The sequence below is a fragment of the Pelodiscus sinensis genome, chromosome 7 (assembly GCF_049634645.1).
Source record: "Pelodiscus sinensis isolate JC-2024 chromosome 7, ASM4963464v1, whole genome shotgun sequence".
NCBI classification, from domain to species: domain Eukaryota; kingdom Metazoa; phylum Chordata; order Testudines; family Trionychidae; genus Pelodiscus; species Pelodiscus sinensis.
Window position 1 is genome coordinate 18,441,624 of NC_134717.1, and position 21,680 is coordinate 18,463,303.

Below are 21,680 nucleotides of genomic sequence, written 5' to 3' on the forward strand. Positions count from 1 at the left end.
TATGTTCTTGGAGTGGGGTTTTCAGATTTCAGCCAGTTTATTTTCAGGTTCAGTAACAAATACAGGCAGTCCCCGGGTTACGTACAAGATAGGGACTGTAGGTTTGTTCTTAAGCTGAATCTGTATGTAAGTCGGAACTGGCGTCCAGATTCAGCCGCTGCTGAAACTGATCAGTTTCAACAGTGGCTGAATCTGGACGCCAGTTCTGACTTACATACAGATTCAACTTAAGAACCCCAGGCATCCCCAAGTCAGCTGCTGCTGAAACTGATCAGCGGCTGATTCCAGGAAGCCCGGGGCAGGGGCTTCCTGTAGTCAGCCACTGGTCAGTTTCAGCAGCGGCTAACTTGGGGATGCCTGGGGCAGAGCAGCTGGGGTGCTGCTGGGTTGGTCCAGTAGCGCCGCCGCTCCTCGGCGCTACTGGACCAACCCAGCAGCACCCAAGCTGCTCTGCCCCAGGTGTCCTGATTCAGCCGCTGCTGAATCTGACCAGCAGTGGCTGAATCAGGACGCCTGGGGCAGAACAGCTGGGGTGCTGCCCGGTTGGTCCAGTAGCGCCCAGAGCGGCGCTACGGGACCAACTGGCAGTGCCCCAGCTGCTGTACCACAGGTGTCCGGAGCAAAGCCACGGAGCACGGGGGCAGCGGGAAAGCCCAGACGCACCGTCGCTGTCCTGCTGCCCTCGGGCTCTGTGGCTTTGCTCTGCTTTGCTCCCCGTCCCCCTGGTCTGCAGACCAGGGGGACGGGGAGCAAAGCGGCAGAACACGCGTGCAGCGGACAGCCCAGACGCGTCTGGGCTGTCCGCTGCCCGCGTGCTCCGTGGCTTTGCTCTGCTTTGCCCCCCTGGTCTGCAGACCAGGGGGATGGGGGGGGGGGCAAAGCAGAGCCAAGCCGCGGAGGACGCGGCCAGCTGACGCGTCTGGGCTGTTAGCTGGCCGGGCGCTCCGCGGCTTGGCTCTGCTTTGCCCCCCCCCCCCGTCCCCCTGGTCTGCAGACCAGGGGGACGGGGGGCAAAGCAGAGCAAAGGAGAGCCAAGCCTCGGAGCGCGTGGGCAGCGGACAGCCCTGTCCGCTGCCCACGTGTTCCGCCGCTTTGCTTCCTCTTCCTGGTCTGCTGGAGACCAGGGAGAGGAACGGCCCCGTTCGTAACTGCGGATCCGACATAAGTCGGATCCGCGTAACTCGGGGACTGCCTGTATTGCACAAATTCATATAGAACAGGACTAGATTATGACTTCAGAAGACACTGCAAGAAGTGTGAAAGGATACTTCACTAATGGTAGTAGTCTCAGCTATTTTCTCTTTGGGGTGATTCAGAAGCATCAATTACTACACTATTATAATAGGGAACATTGTGTATTTCCTCCAGTGTTGATTAGTAATGGCTGGCTGCCTGAGGGAGTCAGAAGAAGCATAGCCTTAACCAGCACTACTCAACTTTGGAAGCCCCGGGTGCCTCAATGATTCTCTCAGCACCTGCTGAGGGATGCAACTTAAGTATGGTTACGTATACATGCAAATATATACGCTTCTTTCACACAGGCCGCCATGAATACAAAGATTAAGGCAAGACTACACAACACACAAGTCCCATTTTAGTCAGTTCTGTTGATATTAATAAAATGCAGTATTTACCTCATTTCCACCCATATGACAGCACTTTTAATGAGTGATGACAGTCCAGGAATTTAACTACTAAAATGCGTATCAACAGAAGACCATTATATTGACTACCTTTTTGTTTTGGCTCCCACCCGCAGGCTGCGTGTTGAGCCCCATGTAAACCCAAACTGCACCGTGGGCTGCAAACAAACAGGCTATGGGCCACATGCGGCCCACAGGCCACATCTTGAGTAGTCCTGGACTTGACAGTCTTGCTGCTTTTTCAATGTCTAGCAAAAATTGCTGGGACCCTGTTCTTGTACTTTGGGTATGCAAGCACTAGCATTCTGGTCTTCTGAGTGGGAGTGGGAAGCAAATTTCATTACAGCCTCTCCATCTCTCTATCCACATATCCAAGGAAAAACAAGTTGAACCTCTGTAGTCCAGCACTCTCTGGTCCAGCAGTGTCCATGGTATGGCATGATTTTAGTTAGCCAGATGTCCGCTTATCATGGGTGTGGCCGAGTTTCCCACGGTCCCATAAAATTTGCTTATAGTCAGCCAGTATTCTGTGCTCTTATTTAGCTCTAATTTCACCTAATGTTTTCTAAGAGCCCACTAAGCAGTAGAAGTGTTGGTAATGTTGCTAGACAATATTTACCACCCGTGATGCAGCAAATTCTCTGGTTTGGCCCTGGTCAGCTCCTGAGGGTACCAAACTAGAGAGATTCAACCTGTACTAGAAAATCTAGAAGTCTAATGACCAAATGATGATTTTTAACATACAAAGAGGACAGTCTCTTCCCTGATGTGCTTTTGTAGCCACTCATCTCTAAAGGGACTGTGGTAATTTTGTAGTAGTTGGTGGCATCTGCAGCCTGCATTCTGTTGGATAAAGTTCGTCTTTTCATCTAGGGGGATAGGGACGGGAGAGAATTAAAACCCAAAGAAATACATTTCCAACTACATAAGAACGGCTATACTGGGTGAGACCAAAGGTCCATCTAGCCCAGTATCCCGTCTGCTGACAGTGGGCAGTAACCAGGTGCCCCAGAGGGGGTGGACAAAGACAATGATCAAGCAATTTGTCTCCTGCCATCCTTCTCCAGCCTTTGACAAACAGAGGCCGGGAGCACCATTCCTTACCCCCGGCTAATAGCCTTTTATGGACCTAACCTCCATGAAATTATCTAGCTTCTCTTTAAACTCTGTTATACTCCTCGCCTTCACAGCCTCCTCTGGCAAGGAGTTCCACAGGTTGACTGTGCGCTGTGTGAAGAAGAACTTTCTTTTATTAGTTTTAAACCTGCTACCCATTAATTTCATTTGGTGTCCTCTAGTTCTTGTATTATGGGAACAAGTAAATAACTTTTCTTTATTCACCCTCTCCATACCATTCATGATTTTATATACCTCTATCATATCCCCCCTCAGTCTCCTCTTTTCGAAGCTGAAAAGTCCCAGTCTCTGTAGCCTGTCCTCATATGGGACCCGTTCCAAACCCTTCATCATTTTATTTGCTCTTTTCTAATGCCAAAATATCTTTTTTGAGGTGAGGAGACCACATCTGTACACTGTATTCAAGATGTGGATGTACCATAGTTTTATACAGGGGCAGCAAGATATTCTTTGTCTTATTTTCTATCTCTTTTTAAATAATTCCTAGCATCCTGTTTGCTTTTTTGACTGCCGCTGCACACTGCGTGGATGTTTTCAGAGAGCTATGCACGATAACTCCAAGATCTCTTTCCTGATTAGTTGTAGCCAAATTAGCCCCAATCATATGGTATGTATAGTTGGGATTATTTATTCCAATGTGCATTACTTTACACTTATCCACATTAGATTTCATTTGCCATTTGGTTGCCCAATCACTCAGTAGTCCTGTTTTTTGTTTCAGCTACACCAGACTAACACGGCTACATTTCTATCAGTTTGGTGAGTTAGCCATCTTTACTGTGATGTTTTTAAATGCAAGCTCACTAATAAGGTGGAATTGATTTTTATGATACCTTCCCACAAATGGAAATATTATAAGAACAAATGTATTTCAAATGAAATGGAATTTTGAACCTTTACTTTCACACATGTGTATGCAAACATTTTTATTCACCTCTGATCTTCTTTCACGTCAGGTCAAAATACAATGTAAACACTATGGGTCTCAATCTTCAAACATACAAGTGTAGCACTGGGACAAGTTCTGATTTTAATGTCATGAGAAATACACTGATGTGGGTATTTGCAGAACTGGGACTATGCCATTGTTGTCATGTTGGTGTGAAAATACAGTATGGATAGGTTACTCAGTCACAGGGATGTCATAAAATCTGTTTTAAATTTTCAGTTGTGATTTGAAGTTTAAATTCCTCATGGGAGGGCTGGGAAGGGAAACAATAAAGAAAGAGGAAAATATAGTATGAGCCTGAAGTGCAGATCAGAGTGGATAGTTTGTATAATCTGTAAATTTATTTTTCTAAAATATGAACTACAGATTATTTTCCCTCTGTATTTTCCAATTCACAGTTAACTATACCTTCACATTTGGAAGCTTGAGATATTCAGTAACTAAATTTGATGTGAAATCTTGGTGGCCTTCATAATGTAATTTATTCATGCTGCTGTGGATGGCATATGTTGCCTATGTGGTAACTTTTTATCATATCCGCACAGAACTGCTAGTTTTTAAAATTGTGTTATACAAACTGAGATATGGGGACAAATTCTGATTTTGCTTGCCGCGGTGTAAATCAGTGAACTCAGTCAGTTATACTGGTGTAAGCAAGATGGGAATCAGGCTCAGAGTGTGTTTAATTTATTCCTTTTTTTGCAGACTCAGTGTAATCTCTGTACTCCTCAGACGACAGCAGGCTGTTATTTTTGTAGTCTTTCTCAAGGAACTAACAGATGCCAAGCCTCCTGACTAGGGCAGGAGTTTCCTACCCTGGGGAATTACTGTTTCTCACTAACCCTTCCTATTCTGAGCTGGAGAAAGTATGTTCAGACAGCAGCTGATGAGTGCTATCTGAGCTTCAGTTTAAGAAAAGGCAGTGAGTGTTGTGTGAGGTTTCCTTTGACCTGCTCATTAGTTTTTTTTTTAGTGAAATATCTTCTAGGATAAAAGCGAAGTCCCTAGCCTGTCCTTATTCAGCTCCACGTTGTGGCAAGCTGGTTGGGTCCCAGGTATTTGGAGCCCTACTTGGACCTACAGAGATCTCATGAGGTCAGTAGCATTGTTGCTTGCGCATGGCATGATCATGCAAAATGCTGAGCACTCTGGTCTTGATGCAGTAAAGCACCTTAGCATTAACTTAAGTTTAAGCTCGTGAGCAGTCCCTTTGCATTCAGTGAGATGTCTTGCATTCTTGAGCTGAAGCTAGGTTACTAATTGTCTAATCACTCAAACCCAAACACCATTCCCTGAGGCCCCATCTCTTTTCTGAGGTCCTGCTCCTGCTCACTCCATCCGCCCTCTCTGTTGATTACTCTTTCCCATCCTCTCTTGCTGTCCCTGGGATGGTGTGTGGGAGGGAGCTCTTAGCTGAGCTTGAGGCAAGAGTTAGGGTGTGGATGGGGTGCAGGCTCTGAAGGAAAGATTGGACGTGGCCGGAGGGTTGGGGTATGGGTTCTGTGGGGGAGTTCAGGCCTGGGGCAGGAGATTGGTGTGTATATATAGGGGGAGGTGAGGCATGCACACTCTGGGAGGGAGTGTATGTGTGTGAGGCTCAGGGGGTTGGGATATGGGAGGGGGGTCCAGGTGCAGATTGAGTCTGGGTGATGCTTAACTTGCGTAGCTCTAAGTCCCTGTTTGTTTCAGCCCTGCTGCACCACCATCTCCCTGCCTGCATTGGCCCCATGCCAACCCTGGAAGGAGCCAACATGCAGCTCATAGGCATGGGTCCAGGTTGCGTAGTCCCTGCCTGCAGGAACTGCCCCTGCAGCTCCCATTGCCCACAGTTCTAACCAATGGGAGCAGTAGAGTTGTTGCTTGTGGTGGGGGCAATTCATGGAGATTCCCTTTCCCCATCCTTCAAAGGGATGGAGGGTGTGGCAAGGCCTCCAGTCTTCAGCAGGTGGCATTGGCCCTAGTCCACCCCATCACACCTACCAACTCCCCCCACCTCCCAGCATATGTTATACATAGTCTCATACATTGTGGTTGTGATTGTGGGAATGATGTTAGGAAGGTGGTGCTCCTCAATACTCATTGTGGGATGAGGAGGGTTAGTCCTGATGAGTTTACAGTTAATTACAATATGGCCTGCCATTAGACCAAACCAAAAGTGTTCCAGTGGAACACAACTTCACCAGAGAATGCTCATTTGCCAAACCTGAAATGTTTCACAAGAACAGCTTGGATCAGATGAACTCTAGTTCAACATAAATTACATTTAATTAATGTTGTAAACCTGCATGGTGAGCTGCAGGAGACCCTACACTTCCAGGGTCCAAGTTTGTGGGGCAGCCCTAGTGTGCAGTGCTCCAGGACCAGGGATCCAACATTCAGAACTCTGAGACAACTCAGTTGTGCCAGGAATTCTAGGCTCCCTGCCTCAGAGCTGGGAGCCTGAAAGCCTAGGGAACCAAGGCTTGGCCCACAACTTGGCAGCAGGGAATCTGGAAACCTTGAAAAACCCACTTCTCACACTTAGGGTACGTCTAGACTACCGCGTTTTGTCGACGGACTTCTGTCGACAATTTGCGTCCAGACACATGGAGTTCTGTCGACAAAGCAAGCCGCTTTGTCGACAGAACTCTGTAGTCTGGACGCAATGTTACAGGCAATAACACCTTCTGTCGACAGACCTCTGTCGACAGAAGGTGTTTTGCCTCGTAAAATGAGGTATACCAGCGTCGACAAAACCGCGGAGTTCTGTCGACGTTATGTCGACAGAACTCCGCGGTAGTGTAGACGCTGGTATTGTTTTGTCGACAAAAGTCCACTTTTGTCGACAAAACTAGGTAGTCTAGACACACCCTTAGTTTGTTATTTTTTTCCCTTCAAGTTTGCTTTTGAATGAAACTTGCAGTTTTCATTCTGAAATTAAATACAAATGTCAAGGATGTTCCTCACTCTGGCACTTCAAGAGCAGAAGGTGGGGGCCCTCAAGAGACTTTAAAATATCCCGCCACTAACGTTTTGGTTTAACAATTCCCCAAGGTTATAGATTACCTGACCTTGGATGGAACCCCTGCCACTACCCAAATGCAAAAATCCCTTTGAGAATCCAGGAAGATGCATTGGAGAATTTCTTTTTTGTGGGTGTACCCTCAAGCTCTTTATCCTTTTGGGTATGTCTACACTACAGAGTGTTTTTTTTTTTTTTTGAAAATTAGCCATTTTTCCGAAAAAACTTGAGTTACATCCACACCGCAATTGCTCGCTTTTGAAAGAAAATTGAAAGAACTGAGGGGTTTTTCCAACATCGGGTAATCCTCATTCTACAATCAAGAAGCCTTTTTCCAAAAGAGCTCTTTCGGAAAAAGGCGTGTGTGGATGGGGAATAAAAGGCTTCAGGTACCCTATCTGTGGATGGGGAAGAAGGAATTCTTTCAAAAGAAGAGGAAAGAGGAAAAAGCACAAATGGTGACCATTCCATCCATAGTAATCAGAGCTGAAATGCGAGATAGTGTCCATTCACTGTGGACACTATCTTTCAAAAAAGCAGATGGCTTTTTCGATGCACTTTGGTGGTATGGATGCTCTCTTTCGGAAGAAGTTTTTTCTGGAAGATCTCTTCTGGAAAAGCTTCTTCCGAAAGAAGCCTGCAGTCTAGATATAGCCTTCCTCTGGGAAGAGCTGAACTTAACTCCTCCTCCCCCTTGTACTTCTGTTAATAGCTGACCATTCAGTCTTACCCATGTGCACACAGAACCTACTGCCTTGCCTTCCTGTTCACAGAAATCAGATCATGGTCTTAAAAAAGCTAATTTTTATCAATGAAACAAAGACGACATACTTGGTAAAACATTACTTCATAGCTAGGTGTTACAGAGTAACTGAAAAATGATTAAAACTTATAGAAAATTGCTCCCTTGGGATTCAGTCTGGTATATGTGTTCAGCACAGAGAAGTCCAACAGATCCAAAAATAAAAGAAAATAACCTGATCACATCGGACTAAACATTCCCTGTTCTGTTGACATAGCTATTGTTCCAATGTCTAGTTCTTCCCTAGTGTCAGGGTGCACACCCCCCACCGTGCCTCAGTGCCCCCTGACTGTCCTCATCTAGCCCCTCTCAGGGCAAGTTACAGTCTGAACAGGTTGCTCATCATTGGCACTGGGGTTATCTCTACTTCCCCGCTTACCTAGGCTGCATTGTAATCTGCCTCCGAACCCTGGGCCTTGCCTCCGGCCCCTAGCCAGGGAGAGTCTTGGCTGGCCCTCTCCCAGCTCTAGCTGGCTGTCCCCAGCTGTTCTCCCTCCTGGGAGCCCCTGCTTTCTCTGCAGTCAGCCCTTCACAGGCCCTCCCTCTCTAAGCAAAGTGCGCTTCTCTATATAGCTGCCGGCTGGGCCCTCACTCGCCCTAACGGCTTCAGCTGGCTCTTCAAGCAAACTGTGCTGCACTAGATAGCTGCCAGCTGGGCTCTCACTAACCCTAACGGCCTCAGCTGACCTCTCTGGGCTCAGCCCCGGCCCAGGGCCTGAGTCTTGGCCTTAAAAGGCCAGTGCAGGGCAGGCACCCTGTCACACCTAGGCAAGGATGTTGTTGAATTTTTCATGCCTGGCTCAATTCATGTTTCCCAGCTCTGCTCTGGTCACACACAGACTGCAATAGGAAGGTCACTGCTTCCAATCCAAAAACCCACACTCTGCTCATTGGCTCTCTAGGCTTCCTGCCAACACTTCCTCCACATTTATCTCAACTGTGTCAGGTAAGAGCCCCTCTTTCAGCTTCTCTAGAACCTCTTGTTGAGGTTCTGGCTGCATTTCTCCCCTCACCTATTAATTTATGCGCACCCCATCCATGGCATCACAAAGTCACAAGACCTCCTAGTCAACTTCCTCCTGACTACAGCCAAGACGACAATTTACAAGACCAGGGAGCAGAGGCTGACTGAGGGAGGGACCTGCAACTGTGGGGCCTATCTCCGCTCTTGTAGCTGTTCATGCACCAGGGCAGAGTTCCACTGGGTGGAGTCCGCTGGTTCTTTCAAGGCCTTTGAGGAGCAGTGGGTGCTGTCTGGAATTCTCTGCTCGGTGTCCCTATGCGGCTCCCTCATTTTAGCCCGTTGACCTTCACACTCGTCCCTGTTTTCTCTTTATTTATCCCCTGTAATCACTTGGCATCATTAGGCTGAGGGGAGGTCCTTTAGTGTGGGACCAGAAAAAAAACCCACTTCCTGCTTCTCTAGCATTCCTAGAGACTCTCTAGGACTTTTTTTCTATGGTTTTAACCCTTATTGGCAATTTAATTAACTGAAAGGCTGAAATGTCCAGAAAAGAATAGTACACCTACCATTCATCACAACAACCTTTTTGGTGCTTCCACTGGCATGGATATTGAGCTGTGTGTGTATGTATACATGTATTTTTACTAGCTCTACCTGTCACTAACTCTCTTTAAGCCATCCCTTTACATTGACTGGATCCACACCCTTCTTCCAAAGAGTACCAGGCCTGACCACATTCTTGGGTTGATTAGTACAGTGCAAACTGCTCACAAGGTCACTTATGGTCCGTTGTTTGACCCTGTAAGCTCTCACCAAGGGATTGGGAATCCCTTTTTTTCCTCCTTCAATTCAGGGTACAGTGTTTGTTCTTGAACTTAAAAATCTAGGCCCTACAGTTAACCCCAAAACATTGGGGAGAAGCTCACAATTACAATAAGCCTCTTGTGGGCATTACTTTGCTAGTGTAAAAGTTCAATTTGATATCTCTTCAGGTTTTGCAATGCTGCTAAAATATAATAATGAATTAAGCTAAATAGATATAACACTGTATTCTCCACAGCAGTTAGTCAGTATCTGATTAACTATAATTACATGAGTTTATCATGATAGAAGCTGTTTGAGTAATTTCAATAAAACTCCAAATTAAAAGTTTTAGTGTATATCCACCATTTTCAGGTTTATCTTTGCCTTATTGTCAAGAACTATACTGTGTATTATGTATAGTAATAATGCTGCTTTTATATAAGGCTGGAAATGTAATGGAATTTCACAACTAAACTTCTAATATCTGATAAATTTTAATGAAAGGCACCAAATGATACCAGTGACATAAATGATGACAATAACATTGCAGAAGAATCCTATCACTCAGCTAGCCCTATCCCAGAGGGGAAACTTGGAGTATGAAATGTGAGACTAATGACCAGTTACAAATGTAGAAATTCAGGAAAAAGCAATGCAAAAGACAGGCTTCTAAGAGAAATGCATGGAGTGTAAACCTGTGGTGGGCCACCTTCAGCCCATGGGCTGCACATGTCATGTCAGGGTAAGTTGCTGGAGGGAAGCCAGACAGCATCTTGATCTTGCATCTGCAGATATGACTGTCCACAGCTCCCATTGGCTGCAGGTCATCATTTCCACCCAGTGGGAGCTGCAGGAAGCAGCAGCTAGCAAGTCCCTATGGCTTGCACCACTTCCCACAGCTCCCATTCGCCAGGAACAGTGAACTTTGGCCATTGAGAGCTGCAGGGGGCCATACCTGTAGACACAAAGGGTATGTCCAGACTACATGGCTCTGTTGACAGAGCCATGTAAACTAGTTTACCTGGCACAGTCAATGAAGCGGGGATTTAAATAATCCCCGCTTCATTAAAATAAAAATGGCCACTTTTCAGCTTCAATCTATCTCCATCCATGGTTTATTGAACTGTAAAATACCAGATATGTTGATGGGCCTGCTAAACATAAATAGATTGAAGAGAGAGAAAATCGTTGCATGAGGCTGTCACCTGACATTTTATTGTGAAAGCCTTGAATTTTAAAGCTGTGATACCAGCAAGCTGCTTTGAGAACTCACTAAGGGCTTGGGTATGGTCACCATTTTGGCTGACACCTAGAATTGGAACAGGGACCTTCAGAGTTAAAAATACAGCTCTGTTCATGTTGAGCTAAAGTACCTCTATTAGGGTATGTCTAGACTACAGGCTTCTGTTGACAGAAGTTTTGTCGACAGATACTGTCGACAAAACGTCTGTTGACAAAGAGCGTCTAGACTACATTGAGTTCTGTCGACAAAGCAAGCTGCTTTGTCGACATGGTAGTGTAGATGCAAAGGACAGTTTACATGCAATAACATGTTCTGTCGACAGAAACTCTGTCGACAGAAGGTGTTATGCCTCGTAAAATGAGGTTTACCAACGTCGACAAAACTGCTGAGTTCTGTCGACGTTATGTCGACAGAACTCAACGGTAGTGTAGGCGCAGGTATAGTTTTGTCGACAAAAGTCCACTTTTGTTGACAAAACTCTGTAGTCTAGACATATCCTTAGAGTCTGCACCACAGAAGGGGATGTGCAGTGTATGCTGACTAGCATTGCCCCGATACTGATTGCTTTGCCTTGTCCCCATATATTTTTAGCAAACTAATTTGCTTTTTCTTTCAAATCTAGGACTAGAGAAGACAAGAGACTGAATTATGTTTCTGAGGGATCTCTGGGTTTCTGCTCATTGGGCATGGCAGGGCATGAGGAATATCCTGTTTGTACTTGCGCTCTCAATGTTACAAACAACTGATTTGGAAGCCAGGAAAGATCTTCAATTTGTCTGGAAAACAGGTAGGAACCAACATATTCTTATTTATTCATTTTTGAGGTCTTATGATGTTTCCTATGTCTACTCTGACTTAGCACTGTAAGATTCCCAAAGAAAAATGTCCTAATAATGTTTTCATGTAGTTTTATTTATTTATGTTTGCATATACACACATATTCCCCCCTTATGTCAGTTTAATCCATCTTCTTGTTCACTGAAATGCTGTAACCTGTATTGACACTTGGTATAGTCTGAGTTTTCATAATGCTGTTATTTGAATAGAGGCAGCTAATGGGAGGGCATTGCTATGGACTCTGTCCTTGGTGATTTGGTGCTTTTGTTCCCATCTGTGGGTTCTCTGTGGACAGACTTTGTAGCTGGACCACGAAGCCTTGGGTAAGCAATTGAAACCTTTATCTCTTGATGCTGTGATAAAGGCCAGGAGGCACTGACATTTGGATCGCTATTTGAACTCTGTGAGTGGTCCATTGTTTCCTAGTGGTGAGAGATGAAGCTGAGCTAACAAGGGAGGCTCGGTATAAAAAGCATCTCACTGAGTCCATTTGAGAGACACAAAACAGCAGCTAATAGGCGAGTTTTGGAGGTTGTTGAAAGTGGAAGCATGAAAAAGCTGAGTCTGGAAGCAAAGCTTATGTGCGGTTTCAAGATGGCTTGTAGAAGAACTGGGGTTGTCCTGCAATGGGTATGCCTTGTTTCCTTTCCTGCCTGTAGGAAAAAGGTTCTTAATATGCATGTATTGAAAGCTGGTGCTGGAGAAGCTTCTTGGACTGGACAGGCAAATGAAGACACTACTGAGAAGCTGAGAAGTTCCTAGACAGGCCAGTTCAGGAAACAGTACACCAAGTTCAAGAAAGCTGGCAACTAAGCTTTTGGGGAGATAAGGAGTCAGAAAGGAGGCCTGGCCATTCATAACTATCAGGCAAGAGGTCACCTCTGCATTTTTCATAGCTGGAGAAGACAAGGATGGGTAGAGTGTAGCTATTAGAGAGTAGAGGACCAGGAGGAATTCAATGCAGCTAAAAGTTTCAAGTTGCTACCAGGCCCACAATGTGGAAAATGTGAAATATACCTCTCAAGAACCAGGGAGTCTCAGGGACAAGAAAGATATATGAGACATACCTGTTGATGATAACTCAGCTCAACCTCTAAGAAAATCAGTTTTGCCCACAAAGAGGTTCTTCAAAGTAATCTGCCAATTCTTGTTGGAGGTTGAACACTCAGAAGAATTGAAAGAACATTTTGCAATGGATAAGCAGATAACTGGATGGTGTACTGTCTTCCCAGGATCAAGACATCAGATATCACTCACATTAGACTGGATGGATTTCTGAAGTTAATGGGAAAGGGTCTATTGGTGATCGATCAATTGGGCACTAATGACATTATATTATGAGACAGATCACAGATAAATATGACTTCAGGGAACTCAGAAGCATGCTGAAGATAAATGTCTAGCTGATCTTCCCTGGTATCTTCCTCTCTTGAGAGTGAAGAGAGGCAGAAGTGAACCATTGGTTAGGTAAGCTGGATAGGATTTGGTTTTGTGGAACTTTGGTGCTCCAGGAAGTTATGCTAGTGCTAACTAAGCCTAATGCATATTCTTTATAGGTATTAGCCCCTTTTCCTTATCTGTTTTCCTCATCCTACTAATTTTTTTGGGGGGGGGAGGCATTCTCCCATCAGTTAATAGGGCTTTTACTTCAGACTTATTAGTATTAATTAGTTAGTTGCCTTGGCATTCTCACAGTTGGACAAATGCTGATGTTAACTTAATCTGGCTCAAGGTGGCATAAATTGGCATATTGTGATTACCGGTTAGCAGTTCAGCAATCCTTGCCTATAACAGCACTTTATCTTGTGATATAGGATCATTTTACTGGGTAGTTGCTTATGTCAAGTCTTGGGGCCTGTAAGCTTTTGCATTACTGTTTTAATCCATACCTATACCATCTTTAGCATAAGCCTGTATATCAATAGCAGCTTAGCTAGCTACAAGAGGAACTGATTAGAGAACAAAAAATTAGTGATAGCTTAGGTGTAAGTGATCATGACTAATCACTATTGTGTAAACAGAATAAAGTCCAGACCAATGATATATATACTTGGTGCTTAAACAGGGCTTATTTCACAAAGCTGAAAACAATTGAATCAAGTCAGCTGGGAGAAGAATTTAATCAGAAGAATGTGAATAATTGGGAATTGTTAAGGACACATTAAAAGATGCTGAAAAGGCACAATTTAGCAATTGAGAAAGGAGGCTCTATTTTTTAAAGACCTGGTTTAGAAGGGAAATGAAGGCAGCTACAAACATGGACTGTAAATAACAAGTGGAGGAATAGGGCAGTTGATAGTAATGAATATTAATCTGAAGCTAGGCATTGTAGAAAATTGATAAGGAAAGCAGAGAGACACAAGAAGAAATCTTTGGCCAGCATAATTAAAGATAAGGAGGAGTGTTTAAGTATGTTAGGAGCAAAAAAGAATCCTGACAACAATATTGGTCCATTACCAGATGGAAATGATGTAGACTTATCAGTACTAATGAAGAAATGGTAGAAGTATTCAACAAATATTATCTCTGTTGTATATTTGGCAGAAAAATAGGTATAGTCTTATAATAGGATATTTAACACTCTTTCCATTCCAATGGTAATTTAGAAAGATGTTAATCACACCTACTGATTGTGTGTAAATTGTGTGATGCTTGGGAATTTCCAGAAGACTGGAAGAAAGCTAATTACCAATATTTAAAATGGGTATATCGGATGACCTGGGTAATTATAGTCCTGTCAGCCTGACATCAAATCTGGACAAGATAATGGAGCAGCTGATACATGACTGGATTAACAAGGAATTAAAGAAGGGTAATATAATTAATAATGTCACAGTTCTGTTCAACTTCATCTATATTTCTCCTTTGTGGTCTGGTGAGGGCACCCACTCTTAGGTTTTCAGCTTCCCAGCAGTCACGTTTCTTGGGCAGAGAGGTCTCCCTCCCTTCTGGCCAATGTATTTTCAGGCTGCAGATTTCCTGCCCAGACTGAATTTCCCAGCTTCAGGGGATAGCGGAGTTAGTTTGTACAGGATAAACTTAAAAAAGAACAAATAGTCTTGTAGCACTTTAAGACTAACAAAACGTGTAGAAGGTATCATGAACTTTTGTGGGCACAGCCCACTTCTTCAGATGACCAGCAAGTCAGACTGCCTACACAGGCCTGCTTTGTCTTCTTCTCAGTGGCTATAAATAGCGTAATTGCCCACAGTTGAGTTACCCTTACCTTAAGAATGCCCATGCTTTTTTAGATAGAGCTAACAACATTACAGGGAAAACATATTCAAATCAACAAAAGTAGATTTCCAGAGATCACTTCCGCTCCAGTGAGGTCTCTGGCAAGTGAACAATTCTTCAGACCCCACACAGGTTTTTCTGTGGTTACACATTCATAACACCTTTGCTCAGAATAAGCACCCCAATGAATAGAGCCATTCCTTCCCAGGCAACACTAGAGCCCTGCCTTGGACAGAAGGTCCTATTCATGTTATGTTTCATACCCTGAGTTTAAACTGATTCAGAGCCTGCTTTATCCAAAAGTCCTGTCTGTGTCTGCTGGGCTCTAGAGAATCCAGTTTGAACCAGCATATGCAAATGGTTGTTTGGCTTTGGAGGTGTTACCATATGAGGGAATCTGCCAACTACGCTGTTCTTAGTTCCTGGATGGCTGCTGTCCCTAACCCCCATGGAATTGGATACAATCCCTGTCCAACAAAGATATGTACAGTTTATTGAATTGAGTTTAGCTTAATTCAACAAGGTTTGTTCTGGAAATTGTCATTGTCACTTTTGATTGGCACTGGATTACTTTCCTTTATATTTTGTATTAATCAACATGGGTGTATGGAAAATAGATTCTGTCAAACTAATTTGCTATGAGATTAAACAAATGTGGTTGATAAAAAATAATAGTGTTGATATAACATACTTATATTTCTGTAAGGCATTTGATTTGGTACTGCATGCCACTTTGAAAAATTATAATAATATGAAATTAACATTGTGTGCATTAAATGCATATGGTTGGCTAACTGATAGGTGTCAGTGTAACTGTAAACTGGAAATTAAGATACGTGTTTGTAGTGGGGTCCTACAGAAATCTGTTCTGGGCCCTATGTTGCTTAATGACTTGGAAAAAACCTGAAATAATCACAAATCTTTTTGCAGATGACAAAAAAAATGTGGCAAGGGAAATAAAGAAGAGGGGACAGGTCACTGATTCAGACAGAAGTGTAACGTTTAGTAAGCTGAGTACAAGTGATCAATATACACTTTAAAATAACTGAATGTACATTTATAAATCTAGGAAAAAATATCATCCATACTTATGTGCTTGGGGAAGTCTGTCTGGGAAGGTAGCCTCTGAAAGAGATTTGGGGGTTACAGTTGATAATCAGCTGTGCAGAAAAGGTGGAACAGCTAATGTGATCCTCATAGGCATGTACAGGAATCTGGAAGAGAAGCAGAGAAGTTATGTTATGTCTATATTTGGCATTGGTGCTACTGCTGCTGGAATACTGTATGACTAGTTCTGGTGTCCACAATTCATGAGGATGTTAAGTTTGAGAAGGTTCAGGGGAGAGCCATGTATAATAATTAAAAGATTAAAAAAACCTGACTTACAGCAATAGATTGAGCTACTTAAATTAAAATTAATTAAAGATTAGTCTATAGTGGGCTTTTCAGTTGAGTAGAGAAAAGTATTGTAGAAGATCAGGTTTCGAACAGACCTCAAAAGGTCATTTTGTCCAATCTCCTGCTTGAAGAAAGACCAACCCCAAATAAATCATTCTAGCCAGGACTTTGTCAAGCTATACTTTAAAAACCTCAAAGGATGGAGATTCCACCACTTCCCTAAGTAGCCCATTCCCATGCTTCATCACATATATCATCATCTAATGGTTTAACATTGATGCTAAAAAAAATTATCCTCGAAATAAAATGTACATTTTTAACAGTGAGAGTAGCTAACCACTGGAATAATTGACCAAGGTTTGAACAATTGTCACCCCTTTGAATTTTTATATCAAGACAGTATATTTTTCTAAAATGTTTGCTCTAGGAATTCTGTAGGGTGAGTTCTTTGGCTTGCTTTATGTAAGAACACAGACTAGATATTCGCAACAATTTATTCTGGTCTTGAAATCGTTGAAGGGTTCTAATTTCACTGGATACAAATCACTGTCATCTTTGCTGCTTCCTATGGAATATTTAACACATTTGCTAGTTTTGGTGGTCTATAGAAGATATTATTGACATGTTTCAGCTGACTTATGACTCACCAAATGTTTTTCCATATAATTCACAATTCTACCTAATTTTAGTGAATCAAAATATGCCAATATTTAGCTGTTTCCTAGGCAGATCTCCATAACCCATTCTGATGGGAGTATGAGAAGATGTAAAGACTTGATCAGTGACACTATTCTCTAGGTATCTGAGCCTTAAAAATCCATTTTGACAGAATCCTAAAATGATAAGAGTTGGTTACTTTTGGGAAAATAGTATTTACCTCACATTTTAGGAACAAGAAATTGTAGGTCAGGGAATGGAAGAATTCTAATATGAAGAGAGCCTGAAAAGAGTGGAGTTGTTTCCCTTAGTAAGGAGCTGACTAAGAGGTGACATAATGAAAGTATAAAAATAGCAAATGATATCAGAAATATATCAGAAGCTTGTGTTCTTCATTTGAACAAGAACAAAAGGATGTTTAATCAAATTGAAAGACTACTAAAAGGAAATTATGAAACATTTGATTGGACTGGGGAATTCATTCCTGTAAGGTGGTATGGTTTTCAGGCCAACAAATTGACAGTTCATAAACATTGAACATTTATGGATAATAATATCAAGCATTGTTATGGCTAATGTGAACAATGTTTGGTATAGAGAAAAATAATTCATGCTTCAGGGTTCAAACCAATCTGTAACTACTAAGGATTAGGACGAGACACGCTTCTTTGGAGGGACAGGATGGAGGTGGTGGTGAATATCCTTCATGAACCTGTTGCAAGGTTTCTTGCATTTTTCCTGGAAGATTCTGGTTCTAGCCGTTGCTAGAAGCAGGATATTGAACTAGGTTGCAGACAGGTCTAATCCAGTACCCTATGTTCCTTAATAATGATTCTCAAAATCTGAGAGATTCACAATATCTGAAAAGTGCTACATTTGAAAAACAAAACAAAAATCCTCTGGCTCCCATGTAATGTTGTACAAATGGTTTTTGAATTCGCTTTGTGAGATGGACTTTGCAAATTCCAGGCAAGGTTGCTAAACTTCACACCTTAGGCACAGCTGATCATGGCCTTGAGGAAAGGAAAAAAATGGGAGATGAGAAGCCACTTTCCTGGAGGAGCAGTGCTCTGCCACCAACAGGTAGGGAGATCTTGACTGTGAGCAGCAGAAGGTCCTCTTGAACCCTGAGACTCTGGGGGTTGAAGAATGGGACTATAATTAAAAGGAAATTAAAAAAAATTACTTTGGGTTTAGCCATACATTTTATTAAAGGAAAAAAGTTGAACCATTAAGCACTGAGGATAGGGTAGATATTAAAGATGACCTAGGCATGGCCCAACACCTAAATAAATACTTTGCTCCAGTTTTGAATAAGGGTAACAAGGGGTTCAGGATTATGACAAGATTGCTCATGGGAATGAGGATATGGAAGCAGAAATTTCCACATCAAATATGGAAGTCAAATTCAAGCAATTTAATGGGACCAAATTAGCGGCCCCTTTATAATCTGAGTCAAAGAATATGAAAGAAGCTGATCCATCACATTTCACAATCAGGGAGATTACTAGTGGAGTTCCTTAGGGATTGTTTTTGGGAGGTATTGCCAATACAGATGTAACCAGGGGCTAAACTACTGCTTGCTATCAGCCTGCTAAAAGGAGAGAGCTGCCCTGGAGGTGGGTGTGCTCACTCAAATTGTTTAGCTCTGCAAAGATACTTAACTGTTAACTGTTGATATGTTAATACAGCTCATGCCAGGGTGGGAAAGGAATCTGAGGTGTAGTTATGTAAATCCAATTCAACCAGGGCTGATGGAGGATCAGTGTTGGAATGGAATGTAGTGTATTGTAACTAATTTAAGCTGTTGTGGGGGTCACAAATCATGCAGCCCCTAAATGTGGGAACTGTAAAATATGACACCACTGCTTGCCAGAGAGACATCATCATTGTAAGAGGTCTCAGATGAACAAGCCTCCCCCTTCCAGAGTTGGGTGTACTGAGCTTGAGGGGAAGGGCTTGAGCTCATGCCTGCCAGGTGTGAGCTGTAACACTGGTTCAATCTGCCTTCCCCCCTCACCCTGTTTTAAGGATAGACTTAAGCAGACTCCATCAGGACTCCTTTTATTATTCCAGTGGAAGCTGGAATATTTCGCCAGCCTAGGTGATGGCTAAAGAGTTGAAATCACTAAGCTGAAGTGACTGGTTTCCCATTTCCCACCAGCTGACCCATTTCAGCTGGTGGGAACAACCAGTGGGCAGCCAGTAGGAGTGGCCGCAGGTGGCCAGTGGAACGACCGGCGGAAACAACTGGCGGGTGGCTAGTAGGAGCAGTGGCAGGCAGCCAGCGGAGCATCTGGTGGGAACAACTGGTGGGCAGCAGGGGCAGCACACAGGTGGTATCACATCAGGCTTTATGAAGGAAGTCATCAGGGTGGTGTGTCTGGGTCTGCACTGACTGGACAGAGCTGAAAGTGGGGCTTTTGAAGTGGGGTACGGGGAAAGTTTGGGTAAGTGAATGGAACCCTTACCTTGTTGGACTAGTGAGCCTGAGAGGCGAAATACATTGCTCAATCCATTTGAGCTGGAACGGTTACTCGTGGGGAGTTATGAACTCTGTTCATGGTATTTTCCAAAGTTAATGCCATGTCACTTCTCCCTCTCTCTCTCTCTCTCTTTCATTAAAAGTTTATTTTCTACACTCAGACTCTGTGATTGCTAGTGGGGAAGCATTGCCTCTTAGAGGCGCCCAGGGGTGTGTGAATTTTTCAGGCTACTGGGTGGGGGCTCGAGCCAGTTCTGTGTGAGATGGACCCCTAGATATTGAACCTGGCCCTGGTTGCTGCCAGCCCTACCCAGCAGAAGGGTTACACAGAGAAGGATCATAATATCATACAAAAAGGTTTGAATGACCTTGAAAACTGAAGTAATGGAAATTGGATGAAATTTAATAACACAAAGTGCAAGATCATACACTTAGGGTCAAATGACAATCACTGGAAGACTGAGCTGTCAGTGTGATGCAACCCAAAAAAGGCTAATGCAATCAGGTGAGATATTTCCAGTAGAGACGGAGAAGTGTTACTACTATTAAACAAGGAACTGGTAAGACCTCATCCGTGATATACTGTAGAATTCTGGTCTCTCATATTTAAGAAAGATGAATTCTGATTGAAACTGATGCAGAGAAGGTGTACAAGGATGATCAGAAAAATGGAGAGCCTACCCAATAAGAGGGGACTCAAGGAGCACTTGTTTTCACTATGCAAATGAAGGCTGAGGGAAGATATGATTTCTCTCGCTGAATACATCAGAGGAATAAACACAAAAGAGGGGAAGAATTATTTAAGTGAAGGGCCAACCTTGGCCCAAGAATAAATGGGCATAAACTGGCCATCAAGAAGTTTAAGCTTGTCACTCCTCTGATGGTTAGAAACCTTCATCTAATTTCATTCTGGAACAGTCTTCCAAGATGAGAAGTGGGAGCAAAACATCTAACTGGTGGTAATGTAGGCAACCGGAGTTGCAAATGAAGCCCGGGATTTGAATTTCCCGGGCTTAATTTGCATATTGCCGGGCGCCGCCATTTTTAAATGTCCTCTAGTGCGGACTCCGTGCCCCGTGGCTACATGCGGCACAGACTAGGTAGTTCGGTAGTTCCACGAAGAGTAACGGTAGTTCGGAATAGGAACCCTAATCCGAACTACCTAGTCCGTGCCGCGTGTAGCCGCGGGGCACGGAGTCCGCGCTAGCGGACATTTAAAAATGGCGGCGCCCGGCAATATGCAAATGAAGCCCGGGAAATTCAAATCCCCGGCTTCATTTGCAACTCCGGTTGCCTACATTACTACCCTAGTTCGAACTAGGGTGGTAGTGTAGACATACCCTAAATGTCTCTGGCCTTCAAGTTTGTTAGTCTGAGTCATTAGGTATGGTATGAAGTGGCCAGAGATGAAACAGCTAGGTGAGGAATGCTCTTACTACAGTGAATTCTCTCCCAAATGTCTGGTTGGTGGGTCATGTTGACATGCTCAGTGTCTAACTGATTAACGTATTTGGTCAGGTTAATGTATTTCCCCAGGTCAGACTGGCAGAGATCCTGTCTCAAGTTTTGTAGTGTGGAATATTTTCTGGTATGAACCCCAGTAAATGATGGTTTGGCTGTAACTAGAAGTCTTTAAATTATTGTTTGAGGCACTCAGTAATTCAGCAATTGGTTATAGAGGTGTGGGTGGGTGAGGTTCTATAGTTTGCGATGTGCAGGATAACAGAGTAGGTGATCACAGTGGTCCTTTCTGGCCTTCAAGTCTGTTAGTCTGAGGTATTGGGTATAGTTTGAAGTGGCCTGTGGAAAGTGAGCAGGATGTGGAATGGGCATAGATCATCCCATGATGACACATTTTCAGGGCTCTTGGCTGGGAGTTAGTAGAATAAAAGGCTTCAGGTACCCTACCTGTCCCACATTCCCCTACACCTACTCTTAAGATGTATAGGATGAAGAGGTTATCAATAAGGTAACTGACCCAGCTAAACTCCATTTTGGTGGTCCAAAAGAGAGACTGGCCCTGACAGCTAAGCCTGTTGACTGAACAGAACACTCCATTATGCTTCAGAAGCTGCATAAGAACAAAAGAAGTCCACATTTGTATTGTATTTCTGTCCAGGTAAAAAATGCATTCTATAGTATGTATTTAGAGGTGTACATAAAATGCCAACTTTTATTCTTATTGACAAAGAATTATTAAACCCTCAAGGACCTTAGAAAATATGTAATAGAACCAGCAAAAGGATGGTTCTGTGGGTTTCACGAACTTCTGTGATTAAACTCCAATAAAAACAATAGAACTGTTTTTGTCAAGGTGTGTGTGCTCTAGTGACTAATAATAAATATATCCCTTTCCAAGCAGAAGTAATTTTTGTAAGCAGTCAAATATTTGAAACCTTAAGGTTAAGTTTGATACAGTCAATTCTTAGCTTTAGTGTTGAAATAACATTCCTATAAGATTTATTCTTTAAGACAAGGATGGGCAAAAGAGCCTACACAGGCAGGATCCGGTCCACCAAGTGG

General features: G+C 43.3%; 1 protein-coding gene across 2 annotated transcripts in view; it reads left to right on the forward strand.

The window, feature by feature from the left end:
* Positions 1–21,680, forward strand: part of THSD7B (thrombospondin type 1 domain containing 7B) — a 630,645-nt gene that overhangs the window by 93,779 nt on the left and 515,186 nt on the right. Inside the window, exons 1-2 of one of the 2 annotated variants that reach the window (XM_075933306.1) lie at positions 4,706–4,824; positions 11,166–11,330. In XM_075933306.1, coding sequence (XP_075789421.1) covers positions 11,192–11,330 — 139 coding nt within the window. In that variant the 5' untranslated portion in view covers positions 4,706–4,824; positions 11,166–11,191. Of the gene's footprint in view, positions 1–4,705; positions 4,825–11,165; positions 11,331–21,680 lie in introns of those variants that run through there. The other variant, XM_075933305.1, reaches the window with a different exon arrangement.